Genomic DNA, 12,143 nt, shown 5'->3' with positions numbered 1-12,143 from the left:
ATTCTAGTGTAAACCTGAGACATGTTCAACAGGACTTGGGACACCTCCAGAAGATGCTTATCGTGAAAATACTTCAACATCTTCAGTAAAAGTGGTCTGATGTCTAACCTTAATCACCAAGATTGTTCCTTTGTGTTCACTCCAGAAGAAAAAAGGATTACTCCTTCTATAGCAGCTTCTCATGTTCTGGGAAGACTATTACAACTGCTCTTCCTCAGTCCTCTTTTTTTCTAGATTATGTTATGGAAACTCACATTTTGTCCACAATATCTTAAGACACATTCATGAACAAATCCCATCTGAATTCCGTATCAAACATGAAAATGCCCTATGCTATGATTTACTGTATTTTTAAATAGATCAAAACCTATCAAAACATAAATGACCAATAATTTTTTTTTTTAGTAAACAGAATACATTCTTGACATTTTGATCAACTGTTCTTTATATCACAACCTCCCCAGTTGTTACAGACTAGCACAACTGTAATGAATGTTGGTCAATATTCCACACTCTTCATCATAAAGAACAAAACATTTGCAGTTTGGCCTCTGTAGCAACACTATACAGAAAGTAGATTTCAGAAGTCCAAACCACTTCACAAGTCACACCTTAAAGGTGACTAGCAATGCCATATAGCAAATAACACATTAAAAAGAGAATTCTATTGGTCTCCATACACCTCTTCTAAAACCATAGTGGAAGGAAGACCTCTCTTCCTTTTCAGTAGTCCTAAACTGTGGATAAGCTAAATCTCAGAAGCTTTATATTTCCCCTGAAATTTGACTTCTCCACTTCTTCTCCAGTGGCATCTACACTCCAAAACCAGACAGGCATAGTTAAGAAGGAGTTGTCTTTCACATGATAACTAATTAATTTTAAAAATCTGTGACCATGGGTGACTGTCTCTTAAAAGATTCTGGAACCACAAACTGGGATCGGCTCCTGGATGAGAGACAGAAAATATAAACTGCTGATGCATCAAACTCAGACACTAATCAAGGCATAACTTCCTCTAAGATAAGCAGAATGGAGAGATTCTTGAGCAACTGCCGTGTAGAGAACTAGTGGGACATATTCCAAAGGCTGGTCAAATGATTCATTAGCAGAATCATGAAATTAAGAAATTAAGAATCAGGAAATTAAGGTCCATGATTCAGACTGTGTTCTTTAATATTGTAAATTAATTCTCTCATTTATTTTATATAGTTTCTTAATGTACTGCTAGCTACCTGCTTTTTATTAGGAAAGGCAATTTTAAATCAATACAATGACATTCCAAGCCTAATTTGCCTCTTATGCCTGCAGCCTTAATTATGTGATCACTTACTGCTTGGCTGTGGGTTTGTTTTTGGTTTTTTTTTTTTTGCAAAGGTACTTGCTTCTTATACTAAAAAGGATGCATGATGCTGAATTAGAAGAAATACTATTTAGTATTATTATTTGCATGGGCATAAAATGTGTTCTATTCAGTGTCTGCTCTAAATACAGAGTTAAACCTTTTTTTTTTAATAACAATCATTCCTGTACTTCCATGCATACCACAAGTATTACTTTAACATCACAACTGCTTTTAGAAAGAGATGTAATGCTTTCATCCTTTTACAAAAGAGTCTTTTGAGTACACAAAGCAAGTGCTAACACAAATCTTGGCTGAACTAAGACATCACTTTACCATACCTGTTTTTACACTGAACTGCACGTATTCAAAGCAAAGCTCCTACTGGCTTCTATGAAAGCTGGGAACGCTTATGCCTTCCTCTTCAAACTTGCATGCACAGAATAAAAATTAAAAAAACCCCAAACAAACAATAAAAAAAACCCACACAAAAAGTGGTCTGGGGCACACATCTACAGAAGGCAGACATCTACATTAAAAGGTTTCATTCTGAATGGTTAACATTTCCCAAAATTTAAAAAATTAAAAGCTCTGAGACAAAAGAGCATCATTTACCTGACCTATGGTGTGGGTGAATTTTGTGAGATTTGTTTCTTTTGTATTGCTACTGAGAGAAAGAATTATTTTCATATGTTTATTCTGTTTTAAGTGGATGAATGAATAACTTCTTTCAGTCTATGGCATTTGTCTCACAGAAGTGCAACTGGTTACTCTAAATTTGCTACTGAGTTTGGAAATATCAAATACAATCCCATGCCATTTACTTTTAAGCTAAAAACTTAATGAATATCTAGAATTACTTTTTGTTTTTAATGAGAAAGTTTTCAAGCGTAAAAGCTCCTTTCCCTCTTTAGCCTCCCCCTGGCTATTCTGGAGCTAAGAATCTGTTGAACATAGACAAGGTGAATTGTGTCCTGGGCTGCATGAATGGCAGTGCTGCCATTAAACTGAGGGAAGTGAACCCTCACACCTGCTCAGCACTGGTGAGACACATCTGGAGTACTGGGTCCAGCTCTGGGCTCTTCAGCACAAGGGAGACCTGGATATAGTGGAGTGGGACTAGTGAAGAATCACAAAAATGAGAAGGGAGAGGTACCTACAAAGAGAGGCTGAGAGAACTGGAGTTCTACCTGGAGAAAACGAGATTCAAGGAGGATCTCATCAATCTGTATAAATACCTGGTGTGAGTGGGGGGGCAAAGACAGCTTCATATTCTTTTCATTTGTATCCAGTGACAGGACAGAAGTCAATGGGCAAGATCAGAAACATAGGAAATTTCACTTAAACACAAGAAATACTTTCTTCTGTGATGAAAGTGATCAACTATGGCACAGATTACCCAGAGAGGCTGGGTAGTCTCCATCCTTGGAAAAACTGATACTTGGTTGGACCCAGCCATGAGTAACCTGCTCTAGTTAAGCCTGCTTTGAGCAGGGGTGTTGTACTAAATAATCACAAGTCATTTTCAACCTTATCCATTCTTTAATTCTATGGTTATTTGATGAATTCACTCTGTTTAAGTTAGGCAACAGGACTGAATTACAGTCCATATAATCAAACTGAGTAGGAAGAACTCACAATGAGTAACTGAAGAAGTTAACCTAAAGTAAACTCTGTTTATAATTTATTTCTATAGGCAGAACTACTACTCATATTTTCATCTCTATTACCACAGTCTCTCATATTTATCATACACAGTTCCCTACAGTATTCTGCATATGCTTGGTGGTTAGACTCTGTCTCACAGTGAGCTGCACAATAAGTTTTCTTAAGCATTTTAACATTTTCGAATGCACTGAACCAACATCAGTTAATATTCCTGGTATTGTGATTTATAGTAGTTATGTATAAGCTCTGTAAGTACACAGAGCTTTAAAGGTATTTTAGCAAAAAAAACCCCAAACAGTAAGTGAGGTCCCAAAAGAGCAAGTTGATAAGTTATTGTGTAAAGGACCACCCCACACATTTAGTGAGGCAAGTGTGTGCAAAGCTGAGAAATCCAAAGATATTAATGTGTCCTGTGAAATTAAAATAATATTTTCAAAGATGAAGTGATGATTTCAGTAGTATCCATAACCATTCCCTAATTTCCATTCATATTTTGCTACATTTAACTAGACTTTTATTTAAAGACAGTTTTAATTATCAACTGTAATTACTCTTCCAAACATAAATCCATTATACAAATCCACTATATCAGTTATTTTTAGTTAGAAATTCTAGGGCTACAACTCTTCCCTTTTCCATTGTATTAAAATATGAAATACAAAAGCAGTAAATAAGCTGCAAACCATTGACACAGGAACTGTGCATTTATACTGCATTCTGAAAAGCACTTGGAACTGTGTTAACACTACCTCGTAATGAAGACCTTGAACAGTTCTCCAAAAGAAAAAAGAAAATAAGAAGGTAATTCTGTAACAATAAGTTACCTTGCCTGCATACTAAATTTTTAAAGAGCACATATGGCATATATGCTAATTTACAAAGATGACTCCCATATCCAAAAGCATTAAGGAAGCAGTGCTTAATTTTCTGTAACATTCCATTTTGCAAATCACTGTCAGTAAGCAAGAATGCTCCATGAAGAAAGGAAGTTAACACAAGCATTAAAACTAGCTATTTGGAGGCACAGATTAAGTAATAATCAAGTGGTCTTCCAGACTAGTGGGTATACCAGATATGCCACAAAAATAAGATGCTTTTTCCTTATTCACATTCTGCTTGCAAACATGCAAAAGGATTAACTGAACTGTAAAGAAGGCAATAAGAAAAGGAGAGAATTAAGAATGAGAATAAGGAAGTAAAAGCAGTATTAACCCAGATAAGCTTTCATTGCAGGTTTCTTTTTTTATTGCCTCAAGAATTCAAAGTTTGTTTTAATTTACAGTCATGCTATTTTGGGGGTTTTTTGAAGCCATGATTTTGTGCATGACTTGAAACGGGAAGATTTCCAGGAAGAGTACTACTTTACTTGTTGAGTTACATTATATTCTCATTTCTATAATTATTTTTTCTTTCTCAGTATTATGTTTCCACGAATGAGATGATTCACCAATATTAAGAGTAATGATTCTCTGGCTGACAGTAATACAGAGTTCTCCTCATGTAATCGATATTTGCTGCTTCTATTTCCAAACACACCTGAGGTCTTCTGATTACATGTCATCCTCAATTTTGCCAGGCAACTAAGTGCAGCCAAAACCCTGCCACCTTTTAGATCTGCAAGGATACTTCCAAACTCCTTGCTTCTTTTTGATACCATTTTATGATAGCATGAGAGAGAAGACAGAAAATGCATGACCCACTTCTCATTTTCAGCCCTACATGACACGTGTGCATCTAATCTCTAATAGGGGGTGGTATTTGCAGCGAAAGCAGGTACATACTTCAAAGGCGTATGGCACTCTTCTGACATATACCAAGTCCTGACTGCTTCTTTCACTCTTGTCTTTGAGGCAAGAGATTTATGTTTTCAAAGGTTCCTATCTCCAAACTTAATATCTATCTATGAGACAAAATGCAGACCCATCAACTGTTCTATGCAGACGTTATTTCTCTTATTATCGTTACCATCAGCAGTCACCTGGATTAAAAAATAAACCTACATTTACCTAGAGGGCTATTTTGCAGCATCTTAAACCATTCACAATCTGAAGTATGTTCAAATCTGTGCTTACCAGCATTATAAGGAAAAAAATTATGTTTTAGAAAGCTTGAACAGATTCCCAGATGCATGCTTAATTATGTTCATGGGGTATACATGACATCAATCTCTTTTCTTTTACCTGGGTGAAGCACTGTGATATGATGCATTAGTAAAAGCTGACAGTAGAAACAGCAAAAAGCCAAATAAGCTGGTAGACATTTTAGTACCCTGAACAACAGTGGCTTGTAAAATGCATTAAGCTTTTCTAGTTGCATAACAGCCTCAGATTTTTTTTTTCTAATTAATGATTTTAGCCATTTTCTACCAGATTTGGGAAAAAAATAGTACAGCTTTATTTCCAATCCATACTGAAGCTCTCTTCCAACATATACGAACTTCTGTCTGAAGATTAGACATGCTGCAAAAATCTAATAGACTTCTTAGAAAGAGGAGTTTATCTGAAGAATTCTCCACATCAGATACACTTACATTTGGAATGAAGCATGTGGTGGGTACTGTACCTGCCCAGAGTTTCCCCTGGATACAGCATGGCTACATGGAGAAAGGCTTTTGAAGACAAGCCCTGACATTAATAGCTCAGTTCTTAGCACTTTAAACCCTTCTGTTGTTATCCAGCTGAACACAGCTTCAGGTAAACTTCATTTCCCCCAACGGAATGATTGCCAACTAAGCTCATCCATTTTCACATTTGCACTGTCTCTAATTTGCAGGCCTGCTAGGAAAAAATGGCTCTCCAGGCACAGGAACATTTCAGCCTTTCATTTGCTTCCACACAGAGCTGCTGCTGTGTAGAGCAACATTTCAGAGACTTTGAATTTTCAGTTTCTGTTTTTCACCAAATGTTTAAAAGGTATTTGCTAGCTAACCTGCATACACACCCCTGATGATTCCTTTGTTTCTCCTATTTTCCAACCACAAAAGGAACAAACAACAAAATAGAAAATAATTACATACTGCACACCTCTTATCATGACTAAAATTGAAAGTCCCTAATTTGATTGTCCTGAGTGGAAGACATGAAGTGCTTTTGCAATTAACAGCAATTTTACTTAAGTATCAAAACAGGATTAGAATACTTGCTAGCTAGTGAAGTTTGATTCTTCTGTAAATTATAACTAACATATATATGAAGATTTTGCTCTTTAAAAAAGATGCCATTTTATATGTTTCAAACTGATATCATATTGTTATTTTTGATTATAAAACATGACAATTATTTCCAGAAATAATTATCACCTACAGAACGTATAAGAGTTTGCAAATGAACACAGTATATTTATTTGGACTAAATGCAAACATGTATGAAGTTTAAAAACATTGACTTCACAGCGAGCTAAGCAAACCAGAACTTGCAACTTTCCCTACATGAACTGCAGCTTCTAAAAATCTGAGAGTCCTGCAAAATGTTAGCTACATATAGACACAGCTCCTGCAGCTTGAGATTCAGCCACTCTGAAATTTCCACTATACCCAGAAAAATTTCAATGCTGTGTTGAGGGGTGAACATTTCAAGACTACTTTGTAATTGCAAAATTAGTCACTGGAGTCTCTACCTAAGTGCCTGAAGCTCACTTATAACAGTAATTTAAATACGAAGTGTTTTAAAAGCACTTGGAAGAAAGCCCCATAAGCTTTGGTAAGATTATATTAAAGTCCTATTCCTGATTACACTTTTTGGTTGGTTGTTGAAAATGCATTAGTCTTCCAAGAAATGCTGTATCAATTTTGAGAGTCTTGGTAGAAGAAGTCTTATAATCAGTATTGTGAATTGATAAAGGCAAAGATTTGCAGCTAGCACAAACACAAAGTAATTAAAATGAGACAGATGGAGGGCTGCAGGTAGCACAGATTTAAACTGACAAAAGGATTTGGTTCTAAAGCTGAAGAGGTCAATTAACAAATGGATTTCATTGTTTCAAATTTCAGTTTGTTTATACTATGTATAAACTATGATACTATTTCAGTATGCTTATACTATGAAGAAACAGCATAAATTAATTTCTTTTCAGTAAATGAGTAAAAGTCTGTCCCAGGCAGACTGATAGCCTTCCCAGAGGTATCAGAATCCCAGCTGTGCTATAAGAATTGTTCAGGGATTCAATTACCAACTTCTCTGTATTTATGCATAAATAAAATCTTCTACTATCTTGCCATATATAAACAAATTACACTGTCTGTAATTAAATAATTTGCCATTAGCAAAATCAAATTCACTTGTGTAGCTAAAGGGAATATTTTAAGGTTAAAATCACAGGATAGCAATTTACTTCCAGTTTCCTAATTGCAAGTTACACTATTTTGTAATGTTTCATGTGGTATTAAAAATCAAGCAGATGATTCTTTCCCACATAAATTGAAGGCAAAAAGGAGTCAAACTTAGCTTAAAAATTTTTAGAAATAAATCTTATGTATGGAATACAAAAGCCATACAGTATATAGATATATATATACAGCCATGTTACAGCATGGCAAGGCCAAGTGTTACTGTGGTAGCTAACTCAAAGTGCAAAGCTTCCTGTAAGCTTTTAATCAGTATGGAGCACTGGAGAATTCTGTGTTGCCATTGGCAAAAACTATGCTGGAAGGAGGAATGACTAATTCTGTTAAACATGAGACATTTAATAATGGTATAAATGAGAAACTTGTGTAAAGTATAAAAAAATAAGGATTTTTTTTTAACGGCAAGCTTCACTAGCCTTGTGTTTTTAAAAGACTGTTGGCTTTTGTTTGCCAGCAATAGTTCTGGTATGCTACTAGTGACACAGCTCATCATCTATGTCATAGAAAGTTAGAATCATAGAAAGTTAGGGGTTGGAAGGGACCTCAAAAGATCATTTAGTCCAGCCCCAGTTTTGTCTTTCAAAACTGGCCTTTCTGAAGCCTTTTCAGAGTAGGATTCAAACATACTAGAAATTTGGGTTGGAAATTACATCTTTCCTGTCTAGCCATCCCAGCTTACTCTCATATCATTTGATAGTGACAAAAAGAATAAAGATAAGACTGCTTCAGCAAAACTGAAAATATTTATTAAACTGGATCACCACTAGATGAATGCTTTTTTCCACACTAAGAATTATGGAATGGCTTGGGTTAAATCACTATTTGCCACTACATAAAAAGCTGCATGCACTATTTCTATTGACCCCTCTAGGACAGTGCAACCAAGTCTAATACCAAGTGAAACTGAACAGTTTGCATTTAATACATACCTTCACACACAAAAATCTCTGAAAACCCTATTTATTTCCTACATCTCCAAATATTAAAGGCACATCCACTTTCTGCCTCCCACTATCCTTTTTTTTTCTTAACCCTACAGTTTACTAGGAAAAAATTAACCTAATAAAATAATCTACCTAACATATTATCCCCATTCTTTTCTGTTCTTAATGTCCTAGTCATGACAACAATCTAAACACAATTTTAAGTGTTGGATAACTTCTGCATAATGAAATTTAATATTATAATGTGAAACACGGAATCTAATTCTGAAATAAAATAGTGGAACTTCTTTTCCAGTTTTAGAGTTAGAGATCAACATCATTCTGGATATCTAAGTTTTATTGCTTGCTCAGCCAACAACTTACATGTTGCAAAAATTGTTTTAACTAATTACTAACTGTTTTGCAAATTACACACTAAAAACTTATACAGTGTATTTATTATGCAGTCTGATAATTAACTTTTGCCTTCAAAGCTCTTTATGTCTTTTTTTTTTTTTTTCAATCTCCTCTAGAGATTGATACTAGCTGCTAGCTGATGCTAGATACCAGCATTTTCTGGGCTCTTCAACCTATTTTATAGAATTATCCATTTATTACATTTTCTGAAACAAACAGATAGAGACAAAACACTTCCCAAGACCACTCTTTGGCCCATCTCCAAAAAGAAAAGATGACAGTACCTGATGAGCTTGCAACAGCTGCTCAGCAAACTGACGTAATTCTGACAGTAGAAGAGATATTAAAGAATTTCTTAGTATGTTGTTCCTTCCTAGCAAGGCCAGCGTGTGTGATACAGTTTGTAGTGTCTGAAACTAAAGAGAAATAACAGTAAATTTAATCTTGCAAAATATCTTTTTTCCCCCAAACAATTACCTTACATAGCAATGGTTTGACATATTAAATTTTGAAAGCAAAAAGTCAAATTCAAAATTTTAGAGAGTTTTTTAGAGCCATGGGAAATCCACATCCATTACCTAGAAACTTTTCTTTCTGAAAAAATTGGCACTATGGGAAATTGCCATATGAACAAAATTCTGCAAAATTCCCCAGGAAAGAGCCTTCAAGCATCAGCTGCCATCGTGCCCATCTGCTGTCACACAAAATGGGCAACTACCCTGCACATCCAGTAACTGTGTCTATCACAGGTAGACAAACTAACAAATTCCTTGGAATTCAAACACAAGAGTAAGGAAAGAGCTATACTAGAGTTCAACATTTATCAGGATTAAACTTGATCAAATGCTGAAAAAAGATGCACTCTAATTTCAAATACTTCAGCCTCTTACAGCTGAGTTTGATCAGCTTGGTTATCATCTTCTCACTGGGAGACAATCTCCTATTCACAGGCACCACAATCAAACTTTCCTCACTGTTAATCATCTAACTTCAGCAGATAATCCCAAAACAAATACAAAAAGAAAACTGTAACAGAAAAGTCTTGTTCAGAATCAAATCTGCAGTCAGATAAAGATACCAAGTTAACTCCTCATATCAAAGAGAATTCACGAATTGCACACATACAGCTGTGAAAATCATTGAAATGAAAATAATTGCTAAAGATTCTGAAAAGATGAAATGTGAATGAAAGTACAATAAAAATGGGTTTCTGGACAATTAAAATTGTTTGGAAGGATAATGTAATGCATGTACCTAGAGTGTTTTGAGGATATATGACTTAAATTCAGGCTCCCATATACTGGAAATGTATACCCTTCCAAAGAAAACAATGAATAATAAATCTATAAAAATAAATTTAAAACTATAAACATATTTTTCTTAATAAAAATAAACTAAACATTTACTGCTTTGAAAGATTTTCCATAGCATCTGTCTGTATGACAGAAACAAAGTTCACAACACCTGGATAATTCTGCATTGACAGCACTCATGTTCCAAAAGGGTACCACTGCTACAAATAATTACTCAAGGTTTAACAAATGTTCAAATATTACACATTTTAATTTATTTTTATAAATTCAGGGTGGATACCTGTGGTCTATATTTTCAGAGTGTATATTTTCAGAGTGTAACATTGATGACACTTGTTAGGCTTGCCATTTCATTCTATAATGGCAAGCAATCCAAAGTATGTTTTCAATGCATCCTCTCCCAAAGAACACACTACATGTATATGTTTACACACAAACATTTCTATGATTGTTCTTTTTCAGCCTGTTCTATTTGCTTACAGAATTTTTAGACAGAGAAAAAAAATTTATATTGCTTTGCATTTATCAATGGTTGCAGATGAAATTTAGCTAAAATAGGTTATTTCACAAAATTTCCATATCCTTTCTGGTTTGGTAAGACTTGGAATTTTCTAGTTGGAATTCTGTAGGACTAGATAACAGAGAATCTTCAAATTGAAAGCCTGAGCCTCTACTAACAGAAGAAAACTTTGCAATAACAGTATTTAGGCTACCTCAGATATGGATATTAATGCCACTGTAAAATTCCAACTATGAACTGATTTCCTAAAGAGTGTGGATTTAATACTGTATTTTGATGGGTGTCTCAGTATATTTTAAGGCAATAAGGAGCCAAAGAATAAAGTTAAAGTAGCACACACTATATACATTACATGCATAAAATGCATACAGAACAAATTTATAGCACATAAACAAGAAATATGCAACTAGAATAATAAACAGAAGTACAAATTTGTGTTTCAGAGCATGCATTGTTACTTAAACTCTGGAAATATTCAGACTGATAACAGTTTAATAGGATGCAGTTTCATTAAAAACACCAGCTCTATCTTCAGCTCTCAAATCCTTCAAATGTTAATAAAAGACAGAAATCTTTTAATCCTTTGGGCTTACTTTATGGTATATATGAAATAAAACCCATGGCATTCATGGATTCTCACACAAAAGCAGCCAGAAAATTGGAGTGTAAAAAAACCATACAACCAGAAGAAAAAAAAAAAAGGAGCCTGGTTACTGTTCAGGAGCTGCATCATCTATCCCTATCCCTCCTTCCTCACCCCTGTTTTTGCTTTCTTTCCATGTTCCTCAGGACTGCTCAGAAGACCAACATTACATAGCACAACTTGCTGTTACTTTTCCAGCTGCTTTCTTATCCAATTACAAAGGATTAAAGCATTAAAGAAAATATTTTTTCATTTACATAATTATTTTTGAGTATGATTTCTATAACAAATTTAAGCTATGTAAAAAGGTTCATTCAAAACAGGCTAAAGAACAGAGAACTCCTAATATTCTCATTATTAAAGGGACTACTTCCAAACAGCCCTTGGGATATACCACTACCTTCAAACACCAGAGGATGTAAGGGTTAACTTCATCCCAAGACACACAAAAAAAGTACAATCCCTATTAAAAAACTAATTTTTCCTAAGAGAAAGACAATCTTTACAGCAGGAACAGCCCTATACCTCCATGTGGAAGTGATCAGAATAAAGGTAAAGAGCTAGGGTAAGTAATGATGTGATGGAGCTAAGGTGAATGTATAATTTCTTTGAATAACCACCAACTTCTGTACAGTGGAGACCAAAAAAATAGAATAATTTAAAGTTCAAGAATAACAGAAAACAAGATCTAGATAGAATTCAAACACTTTTACACCGGCATAATAAGTGAAGGACTGAGGGAAAGGCTTTGATGCTGTTGTTTCACATAGTCTCAACTGCAAATATCACAGAGGTATAAAAAAACAAAATGACATGGCTAATGCAATACTACAGAAAGTTAAGAGAGCTCTGACAGAAAGCATTCACTTGAAAGAGACTGGAGGCAGTGGAAACAAACAGCTTTTGATATGTATTTCCTATCATATTCAACTCAAAGAACTTCCTGTATTCTTGCATTAAGGATCCCCATCCATTTAA

The 12,143-nt window shown here is 34.7% G+C and overlaps 1 protein-coding gene across 1 annotated transcript in view; it reads right to left on the bottom strand.

Moving 5' to 3' along the window:
* Positions 1-12,143, bottom strand: part of MEI4 (meiotic double-stranded break formation protein 4) — a 61,934-nt gene that overhangs the window by 19,053 nt on the left and 30,738 nt on the right. Inside the window, exon 4 of the mRNA XM_030448353.1 lies at positions 8,974-9,105. Coding sequence (XP_030304213.1) covers positions 8,974-9,105 — 132 coding nt within the window. The remainder of the gene's footprint in view (positions 1-8,973; positions 9,106-12,143) is intronic.

This window comes from Calypte anna, chromosome 3 (genome assembly GCF_003957555.1).
Source record: "Calypte anna isolate BGI_N300 chromosome 3, bCalAnn1_v1.p, whole genome shotgun sequence".
NCBI lineage: Eukaryota > Metazoa > Chordata > Aves > Apodiformes > Trochilidae > Calypte > Calypte anna.
The sequence above is the reverse complement of the archived record's forward strand: the minus strand, read 5'-3'. Positions and strand labels throughout refer to the sequence as shown.